This window comes from Pagrus major, chromosome 1 (genome assembly GCF_040436345.1).
Source record: "Pagrus major chromosome 1, Pma_NU_1.0".
NCBI classification, from domain to species: domain Eukaryota; kingdom Metazoa; phylum Chordata; class Actinopteri; order Spariformes; family Sparidae; genus Pagrus; species Pagrus major.
Window position 1 is genome coordinate 30,312,955 of NC_133215.1, and position 17,810 is coordinate 30,330,764.

Consider the following 17,810-nt stretch of genomic DNA (forward strand, 5'->3'; position numbering starts at 1 on the left):
CAGAATGTAAAGAAACAGAGCTGATGTTATGTCAAAGACGTCTATGTACTGTCTACCAAAGTTAGCATGCTAACCAGCTAGCCCCGGCACGTCCAGTCTCATAATACCATCCTTTTGTACCAGCAAAAGACGATGTGCCTGTTGTTTCAGCTAGGAGACATATGCCAGACAAAATAAACTCACAAAATGTCAAGACATTAAATACTCCTATTTTCCTCACTAATTCAAGTCTGAATTCAAGTTTGTCTCTTTTAGCGAACCAAGACGAACTTAACTGCCTCATTAACTCATCATAAAAAGACTTCATTCAAATTTTACAGAAATTAAACTTGCCGAAACATTCTTGGTTGAAATAAATCCTCGATTCACAGAGTAAGATGTGAAAATATCTGCTGCTGTGACTCTCGGTCACTTCTCTCCTGCTGCATTGCCTCTCGTGTCTCCACCTGCCGTGTCTTTTCATCCCAAAAGTCAGCGTCCCAGTCATAGCCATTGTAAATCACCTCCATACTGTATCCCCTGTTGTCAAACTGACCTCCTTCGGTCTTGGAGACTGTGTTCAATTTGGACTGGCCATGATCACTCTCAGGCTGCCAAATCCAGTTGAGCTGGACACAGTCACCTGTGGTGACTTCCCCTGTGATCCAAGGTCCTGGTTCAGACAAACTCTTGGGCCGCTGGTTCCACGGCTAAATGAGCCATGAGCTAATTAGCTAACGTTAGCTAGCTACAGCCAAGGGAAGCTGAACAAAGAACAGCAGTTACCCATTTCTCTGTGACATGCTGCACCCTATGGTTTTGGTGCTACCTTCTAATTCTGGCTTTATTTTACAAATTACACCTTTAAACTAAGCACCGTTTGTGTTAAATTACTACTTTGTGAAAGATAGGGGTCCTTTGTCATCATGGTTACAATAATGAACATGTAGAAAAAGTTAAGATCAGCTTTAAAAATAATGTTGACTGTCTGTTAGAAATGGGAAATGACAAATATGTCCTGTGTTGAACTGATGTTTTGTTTAACCTTTCATCCGGCCCAACCACCTCCACATGTGGACTTGCTCTGTTCTCATGTCACCCACGTAAGGATATGTTCCTTTTGGCAGGTGATGAACCAACTGTCATTCTGCTTTGGAGGACATTCTTGTTTTGTTATGTTTATGCCATGTATGTTTATTTTATTTCTAAGATTAGGGGTCAGGTATCGCAATTCATTTCTACCTGAAAGGGAGGCTCATACTTGTTTATAAAATAAAAAAATACAATTCATCATCTGTCCTTAACCCAACATCTTCCACTTGGTTGATGTGCAGTATCACATCATGCAGGAATCATGTAGATTTTCAGTGTTTTGCTGAAGGACACTAATAAGACTCATGGCTGCTGCTGATGTTAACCTTCAGTCCCCTTTTAGCCTCCTTCGCCACACGCCATACTGCACTGCTAGATTTTAGAAGCTCTTAACAACATTTCTAAGTGTCAATGACTGTCCAGATCCATTAACTATTTTTCTTTCACTGATCTCTCCCAGTATGTTTTCCTTTTTAAACCAAATCCAACTGCACAGCAGCTAAGCTTGAAGTGGCTTTTAGTTGCCACCCTTTACACAGGAACACAGTCTATTATTCCTCATAATACAGTGTGGCTTATTCACTGAAGGGCGGAAAAGTGAGAGTGCAGAAAAATAATGTGACCAAATTACGAGGCTGAAGAGAGGAGGGATGGGAGTTTGCTTTTGTTAACTTGAGAATAAATACCTACTTCAGTGGTCCAATTAGAAGCATAAAGGATTCACAGATGAAGAGATACTGTTACTCATGAGTTCGCTCATCGGTTTGAAGCACATAGACACACGGTGTATGTTGGCTTACATACAGGGATGAGTTTTTATATGCCATGCACTCCCACACATTCAACTGAGAACCAACAGGCTGGTTTCACGATCCCATCATACATACGTTATGCTCACTGCAGATTCAGCTAAGTAGGTATTTCAATTGCTCTTCATAGATAACTTCTCTTGTTATTGGGTTCAAACATCAAAAAGAAAAGATAATATCAAGAACAGAGGCTTTAATCAGCATTTCTCTCTCTCGCTCTGTCTTGCACACACACACACACACACACACACACACACACACAGAGAGAGAGAGAGTTTAGCCTCTGCTAGCTTTTACCTCACCTTGAAAATAAGATTAAAATGTTATCAGTTGCACCACCTGCACGGTGCTGCTCTGACTCTAACTATAGATACAACACATCAAGCTTAATCCTGCACATGAGATATGTTAACGCACACACACAGGCTTTGGCTGCACAGAGTCTGATCGATTAAAACGGTGTCTACAGACACTTGTAATCATGATGTGTTACTCTAATGGAATGGTTTTCTTCTACTTCTCTATTCCATTACTACATTAGCAGGCAGACAAGAGGACTAATATCATCTGAAAATCTCTGCTGTGGTTCTCATTTTAGAACAAAGTTCAGTGAAAGGCTGACACCAAGTGGTCGACTAAGATAATACAAGTGAGATATTGTTGGTGACAGAGCTGTATTTAAAGGGTAACTCCACCAATTTTACATATTAAAGTGTGTTTACAGGTTTGGAGGAGTATGACTGCATATGTAAAAAAAAAGTAGTATGCAGCCTTTTGTGGCTCCAGAGGAAGCTGCATGTAATCTGATACATTGCCTCCAGTGATGTCACTCAGTGATTAAGTTGCATTGTGGGGAGTCCACTGGTATATCACTGCACTCCTATAACATTAGCTGTGTTTACATGCCCCAAGTATTTAATCAGAACATAACTTTTTATTTTTTTGACATGTGCAAAGCATCTAATCTGACGGAAATATAATAAAAAAGGGTTTTTTTCCGACCATATCGAGAATATTCAGTTTATGCATTCATTAGCTGTCTGTCAATACACTTTTCGCGTTCATGTTTTTTGAGCTAATGTTGTGATGTTAGCATTAGCTGTCAAGACTTAATTTACCAATAATGCTGCTGTCCTCGAGTAGGAACACAAGCCTCAGACGAGGTATCCTCTAACTCCACAGCCACTCGTCGCTCTCTCTTCAGATCATCCCTAAGTCTGTCTGGGTTCGAACCACTTTTACCATTTTGACTTTCAGCCTCGTAACGTTAGGCTGCCTTCAAACTTCTCCAGCGGTTTCTGATCTGGTCGGGGGTTCAGTGGATTCAGGCTTCATTCATCTTTGCAAACACTTGTTTGAACAACTTGTTGTTTAAAGCCTTTCAGCCGACTCCTTTAAGACCTCCAACAAAAGAGTTGTATCTATCTTGTATCATGTTTTGCTCCTGCCATGTTTTTGTGCTTCCTGGAAGCAACATCATCTATTAGCCCCACATGGGGCGAGAATATATTTATACCAACCAAAGAGAAACAATTGGAATAAGTGTTTACATGGTTAATATTTTCATATTGATCGGAATATCAAAGCTATATACCAACCCTTAAAATCCTGAAATTCATTCAGATCAGGCCGGACCAGATCAGTCTCTTCATGATTGAGGTGTTTACATGTGGCATTTTTTTATTCTGATTAGGCAATTATTCTTATTACTAGTGGAATATTAGGGTCCATGTAAACGCAGCTACTGCTGGACTCACTATGGACAGTTTAAAAACAAATGATCAAAAGTGATACAGCAGAACCAGAGACGTCACCTTTTCAAAACCTGCTGCCTACATTACCCACAATGAAACTCAGCCACTGAGTGACATCACGAGAGACTATTTATCAGATTACATGCAGATTCCTCTGGGGCCACAAAAGGCTTTCTACAACTTCTTTCACCTGTAAACACACTTGAACGAGTAAAATTGGTGGTTACACTTTGACTCTTAAAAAAATCATCAATCTTTACTTTTCAAACAGTCAATTTAATGTTTTTAATCCTTAAAAAATAGCAGCAAATAACAGGTCAAATTAAAAATAGATTTCTAATATATAAATACATAAATAGGTATAAAATAATATGAATTGGAAATGGAAACAACAAAACAAAAGACAACCAAACAAAAATAAATAAATAAAAAACAGAAATAGTCATGTCCTATGAAATGCTTGTAACTGAAAACGAATAACAGGCTAAAAACTGCACTTTTCTGAATTATAATGCTTCCACTGACTTATTGTAAGCCATGACCAATGATAAACTCATACTAGAAGGTGTGTGCTCACCTGTTTCTATGTTGCAGCTATCTAATTCTATCTATTCTTCACCAACTTTAGACACATGTGGAGCTCAGCGAGTAAAGCTGTAAATAATTTGGTCAATAAAGTGTGTAAATTACTTTTATCTACCCAAAATATCACATTGAGCAGGTTGATAAATAGCAGCCCTGGTCCTTGATCAAATACAAAGTAGGTGCTTTTGTGTTCACAGGCATGGTGCTACTGATATAATGGAAGAATTTGAGTATTCACAGAATAAATAGTTATTTATTGATCACACTTGACCTCCTCTCTGTGCGTGATACATTTCACAACACACTGCTTTGTGTCCTATAATAACACTACAACATCTTTGTAAAGTAGATCAACCTCTCTGGAATGCACAGAAGAATTTAGGACAATCACTTCAAGAGACACAGGAAGCATTTTTGCAATGCATCACAGCAACTGTAGTACACAGCATCTTAATCTAAAGGAAACACACACACCAAACTCTTTTTTTTCATTGGCTGTCCACCATCATACGTCCAGATGAATCCTCTGGTGGCGTTTCAGGTTACACTTCTGGGTGAAGCGTTTGCCACAAGCCAAACAACAGTACGGTCTCTCTCCGGTGTGGACCCGCCGGTGGGCCTTTAGGTTGCTCAGCTTGGTGAAGCTGCGACCACAGAGGGAGCAGCAGAAAGGCCGCTCGCCTGTGTGAGTCTGCAAGTGGGCCTTTAGGTTGCTGGGGTGTGGAAAGCACTTCCCACACTGGCCACAGCGCAGGAGGTGTCTGGGGCCAGTGTGAGGGAGAGAGTCTGGGTGGGGTAAGGGGTTGGTGTGATGGGAATTTGCAGACTGAAGTTGGGTTTTGATGCTGACCCACGGGGCACCAGTTCGGTTATGTGCTGCTGCCTGCTTGTCACTCAGGTGACCTCGCTGGACTGAGAGTGAAGGAGAAGCTGCGGCTTTAGATGTAGAGGGGATTCTGTTGAGGGGATTTACGTTCACGATCTGAGAGTGGGCTACAGACAGAGTTGCTGCGGAGTTGTTCGAGAGTGTGTGGGGGGGCCTTTTCATTGGTCGGTGCAGGTGCTGTATAGCAGCTTGCAATCTGAGACCTGCACCCACTTTGGAGTGCAGCTTCACGACCTCTTGCACAGTGGCTTTATGGGAAAAGTGGTTTTGTTTGTGTGGTACTGAACTCACCCTATGGTGTCTAACTGAACATGGGAAAGATGCCATCCCAGACTTTGTTGTTCTCTTTTCCTTACGCTCGCTTTCCACATCAGAATCATCGATAACCTCCTGCTTGATAGTCACACCTAACGCATCACTGTTTTGCGGTCTTACCGTGGGGGACACTGAGGATGAAATCTGATCTCTACCTGGAGCAACAAGAACATCCTCCTCCAAAGACAGATCTGTAGCCATTTGTGTTTCCTCCTGCTCCTCAGGAAAGACATACGCAGTAGAGACCTGTGTGTCTTGCTTAATGACGTTCCTCAATAGTTCCTCACTGATCTCTTGAGTCTCTTTTGGCTGCGCCTCAATCTTCTCAGTAGCACTGTGTGATTCAGGTCCTGCTCCGTCTGGAAAATGAATGAAAACAAAAGTTATATAAATGACTTCAAATGCCTTTTCTATTGGCAGACATTTACCAAAAGAGCAAGTTGGTTGCTCCCACAGATAATGCTCCCAGCTCAGTATTGTAGTCTGAAAACAAAATGTTACTGAAATCATTTTATAACTATAATTTGAAAAACCGCCTGCATGAGAAGGTATTAACCTTTCTATCTAAAAGCCAGAGTTGTAAATGAAATCCAAGGTCTTCAAGCTACTGGGGGAAATTATTAACACTTCATGCAGAGCACAAGGGAAGTTTTGTACAGTGGTAATATGAAATGCACAAAGTTGGTTGTAATGCAACAGAGCAGTCGATGCATGTTTTCAGCCGATACAGATAACCGATAATGATTTCACATTTTTCTATTTTAAAAATAAGTTCATAACCTATAGTTTATGCATCCCTGAGGGTAAAAAGGCTAAGACTTAGTGGGCAAAGATGGATGATTTATAGGGTTGCGCAATTTCTGCCGAATTGGAATATGATGATGTCTACAGTGAAACAACGTGATGGACGATGACATCGCTGTTTCCGAATTTGAGGCAGTGTGTCCCCTCAGTGTTGTCGTAAGGCAGCAGTTGTGTATTAGCTCGCCACTGTAGCCGCCGCTGTGCCCACCGTTGCTCTGAAATGAATCTCCAACTGTCTCACCCTGCAGAGGAAACCACCCCCCATTACCACTGACATACATCACTCTGCCAGGTTGAAAAGCATCCTCGTCTGTAACTTAGCTTTGTTCAGCCTCATATGCATAAAACAATGTTGGCAGACTAGCCAAGGAAGCTAAGTTAAAAAAACTGTGTATAAAAACGGCATGACTGAGAGAAACAGCGGCCCGCGGAGAAAGAAACACTGCTGCCACAAATTTGACAGAGTGTCTTGGGTTCACCTGGTTTAATGAGAAAATAATAAACGGGACGTGGAGACGTAAAGTTAGTGCACTGAGAGGCAACATACTTCTTTTCATTTCCTCTCTCCACATATCACAAACAACAACTCTTGCCTTACAGCAACTCTGAGGGGACACGCCACTTAACTGTGCTCTGGTGTCAGCCATCAGCAATGGACAATGGCATCATTCATCGGCCCAACCCTCATGATTTATTATTCAAAGCTCCGATAAGATTTATTGTGTCAAACTCTTTTTCCTCTCTGAAACACTTGCGGAACATGTATTAGAAAGTTACAATTGTGTTGTCTTCTTCTGAACTTGAAAAACAACGCCCACTCCAGTGACGACATGTGTGGCTCTTGTCCATGTAGCATGGCTCTACACAGGTGCAGCAGCTCTATGTCTACGTTGTTGTTGTTCTTCTCTGTGTTTATTGGCGGCTGGCAGAATAACTTTAAAGGTGCATACCACCACATACTGTGTGTAAATGCTGCACTTGTTAAGTCAACTGCAGCATTTGGCTTTGTATTATCGGTTCCATTTATCAGCTATAATTTCATTATCTGTATCCCCAATACAAGACACTGTACCATCAAAGCGATTTTGAAGCCGTTATTTAAGGTAAATAAGTTTCATAACACAGACAGAAAGTCAATTAATTATCAGCTATGACTTAATATCACTTATTGCAAGGGGTGTAACAGTACACAGAAGTCATGGTTCACTACGAGTTTGGTACATTGGCAAAAAAGTAAAAAGGAATCCAAAATGCAGGAGACTAGGTTTCTTTTCATATATTTTAAACTGACAGTAGTGCAGTTAGTTTGTTCCACCTAGTTAGGACATTACAATTTTTTTTAAATTGCATTCAAAAATAAAATAAAACAAGCAAACGTTAGCAAATAAATAGTTAAAGATTATAAAGAGGTTATGTATCTAACTTATTGTAAAGCCACAGTAAAGACTTATGTTTTAAGCCCTGATTTTAATGGGCTGACAGTTTTAGCAGACTGCAGTTGTTCAGGAAGGTTATTCCACAGGTGGCACCAAAGAAACTCAAAGCTGCTTCACCTTGCTTGGTCCTGCATTAAATAGTAAACAGTGAAAACACACTCTCATATAAATCATCTTTTTATGAAGGGATGATAAAAATGAAAAAAACAAAAAAACAAATGTAAACGTGTTGTAAAGGCTAATTACTACATTAATGTCTTTGGTCCTGTCTGCTCTCATATCCAGAGGCAGCTTAAAAAGAGCGGGGATACTTTGCTGGACTGGTGTTTTATTTACTTATTTTTTGCCTCGCTCCAGTGATCAACACATCTGGGTGCTGCTAGCATGTTCGACGTGTTCCCCCTCACAACTGTCGGACAACACCCAACACACCTTCCTCGTCTGATCCACCACTCGCTCTCTGAAACGTTCCCACACAGATGGTTTGAAAGCAGAGGGCAGGTCTCTGTGATTTAGCCATAGCGCATCACAGTGTCTTCTTCTTCGTCTTGATTTATCACGTCTTCTTCTTCTGCTGTTGTTGTTTAATGACAGTTGGAAAACAGCTTTTTGACGCATTGCTGCCACTTACTGAATTGGAGTTCGGATCAGAACAGTTATTCCCTCACCCACTGATATACGCTCTCATCTCGTCATCACACATACTCATCGTATGACTGTGTGCAGAGGACCATGACGTCCATACCGAGACGGTTTGGGACGAATACATGTACCGTTTCACCCGTACTGATCAGCACTGCCTAGTTTGACAGTTTGATGTAAACTTCGTGAGCCTGGTGCACTGCTGGACGGACCTGTAGACTGGACACTACTGAATAGACAACACATCGGAGCAAGGTAACATGTGAGGTCTGACTTTTTTAAATCTGGATCGGTAAATTTACGGTTGTGATAGGCCCATCACAAACCATGACAGAGGAAATCTGTCTGAATGGGAGGGTGGCCAGACAAAGCTGCTAGAGTACATAAAACCCCAGGTTCCTCTATAAAATATGCAAAATTAATATGCAACAAAAACAAAGGTCGTAGGTGACACAGCGTAATACTCACCATCTGGGCTACTGCTCCACAGTCCCAAATGCACAAAGGAACATGACGGCTTATTCATATCTTCTTTCTTAATATCCACCACTGTTAACACGTCTTCTTCTGGTACCTGAACAGCACAGAGAACAGAGAGACTTCTAAGAAAGTGTTTTCATTTTGATTTGTTAGTTGAATGCGCTGTGCCAAATTTTCCTTTCAGACCAGGTACTCATTAACCCTTTCAGAACAACACTGTTGCAGCACCAGTGACGGAGTACTTCTGCTCTGAGATGGTCTTGAGACCCACCTGTGTTTCAGGGCTGCGAGGGGCTGTAGGATTGTCCGCTGCCTGTGCCATCTCTGGTACGACTTCCTGTCGGCTACTCGTCCACCTTTCCACAGAGTCGCCCTCTTTTTTCACACCGCAGTCCCTCAAAATGTCTGATAATAAGAAGTATTGAAGAAGCATAAGAGAATACAGAGTGCTTATATACCTGATTAAATATCGTTCTGTTTCTTCTTACCATCCTGCTGTTCTTTGGAGCTCTGTCCTGCAGTGTCACAGGACAGCTCCACATCATCCTTGGCACATTCGACACACTTCCCAGTCTTCCCCCCTTCCTTCCCCTCTTGGTCACTTAATTTCCTCTCAGCCCACTGCAGCTGAATCCTCAGGGTCTCCACCTCCTGGTTCCTGCGCTTCACCTCCTCCAAGAAGCCGTCCTCCACCAGTCTGGTGACCTCATACATGGCCGTCTTCACCACAGTCTCCATCACATCCGAGAGCTGGGTCTGGAAGGTGACAATGAGGGTGTCCAGGTCCGACATGATGCACTGTGTCGGGGTCCAGTGTCTAATAATTGTGTAGTAACACGTGTGTGAGAGAGAAAATACAAACGAGGGAGAAGGTGTTCTCTTCTTTCTTGAAAATGCTACCACAGGTTGTTTAGGTTGTTCACCATTATCGCAAGGCAGTCTATTTTCGACTTTACGTCCACTTATTGTTGTTGATAATTAATGTAAGGAGAAACAGGCCAATATTCATTGGATTCTGAATGTTAAATGGCTGGACTTACGATACTCTTCGAGCTATTTAATAACACGAGTAAGCTTCATGTCAGCTAGCCAGCTAACGTGACTCCTTAGCTTGACGTTAGCATTCGTATGCTAAGTAACGTAAACGGCGTCACACCGTTAGCAAAGCGTACACAATAACAAATGACATAAACCATAGTCGAGCCTAACGTGTTGCTCTATTTACACTTGGGTTTATCTATTACTCTAATAGCGACGGTTTATGTGAGCAAACGCATGTGCACTGATCATTAAACCATGCTAGCCTCCAAACAATCGCTTGTGCTCCTTGTTTTTGCTCGTGACGTCATTCTCAACGTAGTACGGTGGCCTCACCGGAAAACTGTGAATAATAACAAAACGCGTTTTTATAAAGTGAAACCCAAAGGTTGCGCCAAGCGGCCGCTGCTCACTGAAGCTTATTGTTTCAAATAAGGGCACGTTTTAGCTATTGAACTACACATACTGGTCCTACACGACCGCTCTCTCCTACAATGCTCTATTGAAAGTGAGAGTGATACTTCCATATAAAAGCTGGAGGCTTAATATTTTGATAATAGCTTAGCAATATAAACTTTCCACTTGATTATTTCCCTCAGATTCCCTCACCAAGTACTACATTTAGTAGTTTGTAAGGAACAATTGCCAGTGGTCGACAGGGACATTGTAGATGAGGCAGATTAGTGCCTGAGAATATACTTTTTTTGTTAATTGTGCTTAGCCTAACAGCAATAAATAGATAAATGCATACATTTGGCCTATATATGCTAACTAGGAGCAGTGTACAGTCAGCACTGTGACCGGACAACATACTGTACTCCCATCCTTCACAAGAAAAGGATTGTTTCTGGTCAAACCTCTTTTGAAAGAGAAACCCCATGTAAAATCTTTGTACACTTAATGATCGCATGACTAATGTACTAAAACTGTGCTATTTTCAATGTACTAACAATGTACCTAGTATGCTAATGATATATCATTAGTGCTACTAAAGACATACAGTAAATACACTGAAGTACAACTGACTGTACTATTTTGAGACACCATTATGATGCACTTACGTATACTTGTGTACATATTTTTGTACCAATGCTGTACTTTTTAAATAAATTTACTTTTTTCTTCAAGTATACTGAGACCCGTTTTTAAATATCTATAAAACGTCTAACATATAAGAAATGTATTTGTAATTCAATCAAAATGTGTGAAAAAGACTTTGTTTGAATTTTGAATTCATTTGAATGATTCAAGTTGTAACAGAGTTGGAATAACATGTACTTTTACTTTTTACATTAATAAGTTGTACTTCAGTTTTTTCAGCTGCTTGCTAATGGTGTCTCAAAACAGTTTTAGTATGTCTTTAATAGCACTAATGTTACACCATTAGCATATTAAGTATGTTTTTAGTATGTAGAAAACTGCACACGTTAAGTACATTACAAAAAAAAGAGGTATGGTTAGATTAAGTCTAGTTCACTTAAAGCACCATTACGTAGAAATTGTCATTGTGTGCGATTTGGCCCCCCCCCCCCCCCACAGCTTCTGAGTGCAACGACTCTGTTGTAGATACAGATCCCAGGTCTGTAACAATTTGTCAGACGTAATGTAGGTTCTAACTACAAACAAAACTCATTACATCATACAGTAACAATGTTATGTGTTGAAGACTTGTATGTTGAAGTAAACACGTGTGTAACGCTGTGATCCTACCCTCTCACTGAAGTCACACAGTGCAGAAACAAGTGATGGGGTGGGTGGGGTATAGCTGCAGTAGAGGATGCTGCACTCTCAGGACTGCATTTCTAGGACCCTAGTTTTCCGCCACAGCGCCACCTACCAAATTTGACAACCGCGGAGATAGAGGGCAAGACATGCGTATGCACGTAGATGAGAGCAAGACGGACAACAAATAAGTGTGAGTGCTGAAAGTGAAAAAAGTTTTATTTGACAAACAACTGAAGACAGAAGGACGACCATTCAGCTGGTAAGTAGTTACCCACTTCACATAAATAATGAATCAATGTATTATTTGGGTGGAATAAACCTTCAGAACTGATAAAAATATTAAACTAGGGTCCTGAAAGTGCAGCCTCCGCTACTGCAGGAACATAGTATTGTGGGGGGCAGATTGGCTGAGACAGAGAGACCATTCGCCCTATTACAAGACACTGTACCATCAAAATCATTTTGAAGCTGTTATTTTAAGGTATTAAAAAAGTGACATGTTGCTTTAAGTTAAACTTCCCAGTGCTGAATGCACACTGGAATGCCACCCAGTCCTTTTTTTTTTTTTTTTTAAGGACCCACATAGATTTCTCTTGACACTTACATAACTTTTGATCATGATTCTCTTGATGTGTCTCTACTGTCACACTCCTCACCCGCACAGCAGCATGGCTCCACACTGACCGGGCCTCTATGCCTCTTCTCACTAGGTACAATTCATCTCGTCCCTCTCATCAAGCTTGTGCTCCCCCATGATTTAACCTGCCCTTTGGCAAACAAGTCAAACTACTGAACACTGTTTAAATCAAACACATTGCTCAACATAACAAATCAAGCTTCATGCATTAAACTATAGTTGTGCCAGTGGTTGCTTGGCTTGCTATAACAAAGGCATTTTTCCATCCCATTCTTCTCCTTTTGTCACGTGGGATTCACTTGAATTTAATTGTAGGCTTTAATTTAAAAATGGACAATTGCTATGAAAATATACCTGTGAAAATACACACCCTCACTGTGTACTGCAATATAGTTTATTGGGTCCTTATACCTTCAGGAGAATGTTGTTTTTCGCAGGTCCAATGACTATTATGTAATTTTGTGTTTTGTAAGTAGTCAGTTCATTGATTAATAAATAGAAATGCAGGAACAGCTTGTGATATAACAAGGATTGAAACTCACAGCTTTGGCTCCAATGTTTAATTTAGAGAAAAAAATTGCAGACACCATTTTAAGTCTTATTTTGAATGTGTAATGAAATCACCACAACAACAGTGTTACTCCGCCTTTTACTCAAGGTCATTTTTTCAGTAACAAAATATGCAAAAAAAAAAAAAAAGCAACAGATGGGACATACTTTATCAAACACATGAAGCATGTATGTTATCTTTGTCCCATGTTTTTCATACTACAAAAAAGCTTTTGAAAATAACAAAGTACTTTGAACTGAAGAGTAGAATGAAAATAATCATGATGTGATTGGCTGATAAATGGCTCATAAATAAAAGCATACATTTTTATATCATCTAATACAACAAACAACCTTAAATGCTCTGAGGCTCTCTCCCAAGTCAAGCTTTATAGATCTGTCATGTGTTTGCGTTGATGTGATTTCAGATGATCGAGGCGTTTGAAGCTGAGGCCACACACGGTGCAGCAGTATGGTCGCTCCCCTGTGTGGGTGCGCTGGTGAACCTTCAATATGTCCGCCCGTGTGAAGCTCTTATCGCACATGGTGCACCGATGAGGTTTTTCCTGTGTGTGAATTCTCCGGTGCAACTTCAGATTCCAGAGACGGCTGAACTTGTTCCCGCATACTGAGCAGCAGTAAGGTTTGTCACCTGTCTGGCCACACTTGTGTGATTTTAGGTCAGAGAAAGAAGGGAAACCTTTACCGCAGTGGCTGCAGAGGTGGAGCCCCTGCCCCGAGTGAATCCTCTGGTGGACTTTGAGGTTACAGGCTTGAGCGAATGTCTTTCCGCACTGGGTGCAGGAGTACGGTGGCGCTTGTCCGGTGCCTTTGTGTGTCTGTTTATGAGCCTTTAGTGAGACTGAATCAGAGAAGGACATGGAGCACTGGTTACAGGTGTGTCTTCTCCCACCTCTACCTCCTGCCTGATGCTGCAACCTCTCACCCAGGTTTAAAGTATCGCTGTATGCAGCCGTTGGTCCATACATATCCGCTGTGCTTTCCAAAGGTGGGTCAGTGCGAATGCTCTGCCCTCGGAGGTTCAGCCTGCTGCCTGACTCACCAGACACATGTTCAGGGTACAAGATATTCGGGTCCTGTAGGTATCCTTCTTCATTGATCAATAAACAACTGAACTCTCCACCCACGTCGATGTTAGTCCTTGAGGGTGAGCCTGCAGCTGCACCCACTGCACCCCTTCTACTCCTCGGAGCACCTGTTTGGTAAGCTTGATGCTCAGCTCCTTCTGGTGCTTCCACATCGCCCTCGTAGTGCCCCATGTAACTCAGATCATCGCCCAAGTGGGATGGTGATCCTTGTAACCCATCCAAGTTACCCATGTCTATCATATTGCCGTCTCCATAGCCAGTCTTGTCAAAGCCACCCAAGTCTTCCATAGCATATCTGCTCTGGAAAAGTGGTTCAGATGGGTCACCCGAGTGTCCGTCCTGACCCGACTCTGGTCTCTGGTCAAAGCCAACTTCCCAGTTCACGTGGCACTTTGGGAGCTTCTGGTCAGTGTAACGTTTACTGGGCCCCGGCTGACCTGACGATTCTGTTTCTGACCAATGAGAGGAGAAAAAGATTTTCTAACAGTGATGGATGTATGGTTACATGGACTACAATGGCAAATCTACTATACTAAAAGTGGAATGTTCATATGGTTGATAATGTGCAACATCTGGTTTATAATTTTCAGATGAACCAGTGCTGTAGAAATGACTACAGATTAACATGAAGAGCCCAACTGATACTGGATTATCGGGGCCAATGCTGATATCAAAAACTTGTGATAAATATGTATGTACAGTAATGGAGGCAGGATACTTTAAGGTTTAACATTAACTTTACAGAAACAATGAACTTCACTGGGAATTTTTAATAATTGTAAATTTTCCAAACATCTATTCTCTGCATTATGTTTTGTAAAAAAAAATTAAAAAAAAGGTTTTCATATATCAGACAACATATACGCCAATATTGATATGTCTGTGATAGGCCAATATCTTCCTAAAATAACAGACAACCAATATATCTTTCTGGCTCTACTTATATGTGACAGAAAAATTAAGGATATTAATCTGCTTAAAATTCCAGTCAAAATTATTTTATTCCTGAATCTATATGAAGACAATGACCTTCCAAATTGACTCCCCATCTCTCTTGGGGCTCAGTAGTTTCTGGAGTTATCCGCAGGGCTTCCTCCTTGAGCAGTCTGTCCAGCTTTTCACCCTGCACACCTGGGGACTGGCAGACAAAACAGGCAGAAAGACATCATTAATACAGGAAGTTAAGCTTTACTCACCTCAGGGGGAAACCATAAGATTGTCATTACATCAACAGGCTGGTCTGATTGAATGCTAAAGCATTTAAAAGTTACACAAAAAAGAAAACAGAAAATACTGTAAATATCACAGAGATTACTTGACTCATGAGAAGTGTACAACTGAATCGTCACTGACTGTGCTGAATAACATTTTTAACAATTAAACCTAATTATTGAAGCTTAAATAGTGTAATAAACTGTCTGCTACCTGTGGTGCCTTCATGGCACTGGGGGCCTCTTCTGCCTCATGACTGCATGTCTCACCATCAGTGCCCTGGGAGTTGTTGATCTCTTCTTGCAGCACTCTCTCCTGTTTAAGATTTCTCTCTGCAGCAGAAGATATGGATTAATTTTTCTTTTACTTTGTTGAGACTTTCAGAAATTTGGATTATGCCAGACAAGCTGTATAGAGCCATTTTATTTATATTTTCAGTTATTTTTTTAGATTGTAAAACAAGTCCCCATCTACTTCAGTTGTTTAGGTGAACATTGCCATGCTGTTTTGCTGTGAAGCTCCAGACATGTTTTGTGGACTGCAAAACTTCACCCGACTCCTACCGACCAAATCGGCATGAGGGTGAGTAGATTATGAAAGAAATTTAGATTTTGGGTTAACTCATCCTTTAATCTGCCCACCAGTTTATTGCTGGGCATGTAGAGGACAGTTGGTTCATCAGGGTGTTTTCTCTGGAAAGCTGCCTGCTGCTGATGAAAGTAAGAGCAGGGAAACAAAACAGCGATGCTGGAAGACTGCCAGACCAAATGTCCACAAATTGAGACAGGTTCTAAGAAGTCTGGTCAGCAAAAAAAACACATGAAACACTGTTTTTGTAAACCGGATGCAAACAAAATTTGGAGATGGTTGTAAGTGTGATTCAAATTGGATTTCTACAGATGTGTCTCAGTCCAGATGCTCTGGCTGCTCACATTAGATTTAAAGGTGTCTTTTGTGTCACTCGCAGCGTGACACACAACGACAGCGTCACCTCCAGAGTCATGGAAGTGCATCAGAGCGACTGAGCAGAATCCATGCTGCCACTAGCAGAGTGGTTCATTGCTGATGTAAAAATATCGATTGAGAAAGTTTTAAAGCTGTTGCAGAGCAACTTGGTTCACTTAAAGGACCTCTTTGTAAGAAAAGTTGATTTTTGACTCCCAACTCACCCCAAATAATGACACTTTGGGATTGTAGGGCAGGTCGGCTGTCATCCCAAAGCGTGGGATCTAGTTAATCTATTTACATGCCATTAGAAAACTGCAACTGATGTTTATAAACCTTGACAATTACTTAATAAATGGTTTATAATGCATTTAATTCTTTATAAACAGTGAAATAAGTAAAGTTTAATGGACTCTAAATTGAACATTTATCAATGATGGTTATTATAAAGTGTACACAGAGCAGGTGTGCATTAAGTCACCCTATGACTGCATCAGTATTTGCTGTTAATACTGTCTGGATGTACAGTACATGACAGTCTCACCTGTGGCTCTGGGCTCTTCCTCACTGGACAGCCCTGCTCTGCCGCAGTCTGAACATCTCCCCCTCGGTTTGTCCCCCTCTCTTTCCTTCCGTCGTGTCTCGGACCACTTCAGCCTTCTCTTCAGGGACTCCACCTGCTCCCTGCACCGCGTCACCTCCTCCAAAAAGCTGTCCTCCACCAGCCGGGTGATCTCATACATGGCAGCTTTGAACACCGTCTCCATGACCCCGGAGAGCTGAGACTGAAACGTTACTATAGCCTCGGCCATTATGCCAACAGTGCGTGGACAGTGTTTTCTTCTCGGTGAACTGAAGAGAAGGCAACTTTTGACTGGCACTTAATGTAGAGGCACTTGTCGGGCACAGCTAACGTTTGGTCACTTTAAACTCAGTTTGTAGTGCAGGCGACGTTTAAACAGGTTGCAGATGTGTGTAAAATGTTTCACTTTTACCGTGTAGTTACCTCCATCACACCAAACCTAATGTTAAACAAACAATAGGTAGCTTGCCATGTCAACGTTAGCTAACTAGCTTGCAGCACTAGTTTTGATTCAGAGTTAACGTCACAGATTCCGACCGCTGTCATGAGCTATTATCGGAAACGTAAAATTGCCATATTTTACACGCGTACAGTGTATGTTTACTGCAAACGCTATTAAAATACTTAGCTTTGGGCTAACGTTACAAATCGTTTTCCGTAGAGCTGTCGCATTTCCTCCTGATTCCGTAAACAATCGCACTTCCGAGATTTAAACTACGGGTCGAGAGATGGGACAATCTTCATCGATTCAGCTGTTTCTGCTGAAGAATCAGGCTTCCTGGGCAAGAATGGTGGACTGTAACGCACATTAATGGTAAATAATTACTATGGAACACAAGGAATTTAATAGTAAATGGCCAGTGATTTAAATGATTTATTAAAGGTCTCAGAAATCAACTTGAAATTACATGTATTTAAGAAACTTGGCTTAAGACAGCATTAGGTTTTGTAATTAAAGGCTATGATACCATACACAGAGATATGGAGTGAAGTGGAGGAGACAGTACAATATTTGTCAAGCAACAAATTGGGCAATGATTGTAAATATAAGTTTCGGGAATAGATAGCATTATCAGAATTAAATTATTTTACAATCCTTGCAAGAGGTTTTTGTAAGTTTTAGTGCTCAGGGTTCATCATGGTATGGCTATATTGATGGAAATGGAGAGGTGATTGAAATGCTGATAGAAATAATCAAAACAAACTTAGAGTAAGATAGAGTAAGAGTAA

General features: G+C 41.2%; 2 protein-coding genes across 3 annotated transcripts; both read right to left on the bottom strand.

The window, feature by feature from the left end:
* Positions 1–4,452: 4,452 nt before the first annotated feature.
* On the bottom strand, positions 4,453–10,129 carry LOC141003607 (uncharacterized). The gene is made up of 4 exons (XM_073474997.1): positions 9,271–10,129; positions 9,054–9,187; positions 8,771–8,876; positions 4,453–5,779 (listed from the first exon to the last, which is right to left on the bottom strand). Exons 1-4 carry the CDS (start codon positions 9,572–9,574, stop codon positions 4,725–4,727), a joined length of 1,599 nt encoding a protein of 532 aa, XP_073331098.1. The 5' UTR covers positions 9,575–10,129; the 3' UTR covers positions 4,453–4,724.
* Positions 10,130–12,812: 2,683 nt separating this feature from the next.
* LOC141003593 (uncharacterized) lies at positions 12,813–17,232 on the bottom strand. 2 transcript variants are annotated; one of them, XM_073474985.1, is made up of 4 exons: positions 16,542–17,232; positions 15,266–15,384; positions 14,870–14,978; positions 12,813–14,286 (listed from the first exon to the last, which is right to left on the bottom strand). In XM_073474985.1, exons 1-4 carry the CDS (start codon positions 16,807–16,809, stop codon positions 13,121–13,123), a joined length of 1,662 nt encoding a protein of 553 aa, XP_073331086.1. In that variant the 5' UTR covers positions 16,810–17,232; the 3' UTR covers positions 12,813–13,120. The 2 variants fall into 2 exon arrangements, with proteins under 2 accessions (XP_073331086.1, XP_073331078.1); XM_073474977.1 differs by having other exon boundaries at positions 12,813–14,292.
* Between the last annotated feature and the right edge of the window lie 578 nt (positions 17,233–17,810).

Bases quoted from the DNA above. Each gene is read 5' to 3' on its own strand.
- LOC141003607 (XM_073474997.1), bottom strand. From the start codon at position 9,574: ATGTCGGACCTGGACACCCTCATTGTCACCTTCCAGACCCAGCTCTCG. The intron at 9,188-9,270 runs GTAAGAAGAAAC...TCTTATTATCAG, and splicing joins CTCCAAAGAACAGCAGGATG to ACATTTTGAGGGACTGCGGT. The intron at 8,877-9,053 runs GTGGGTCTCAAG...TGTGCTGTTCAG, and splicing joins CTCGCAGCCCTGAAACACAG to GTACCAGAAGAAGACGTGTT.
- LOC141003593 (XM_073474977.1), bottom strand. From the start codon at position 16,809: ATGGCCGAGGCTATAGTAACGTTTCAGTCTCAGCTCTCCGGGGTCATG. The intron at 14,979-15,265 runs GTAGCAGACAGT...TTTGTCTGCCAG, and splicing joins GTGCCATGAAGGCACCACAG to TCCCCAGGTGTGCAGGGTGA. The intron at 14,293-14,869 runs GTCATTGTCTTC...CTCATTGGTCAG, and splicing joins ATGGGGAGTCAATTTGGAAG to AAACAGAATCGTCAGGTCAG.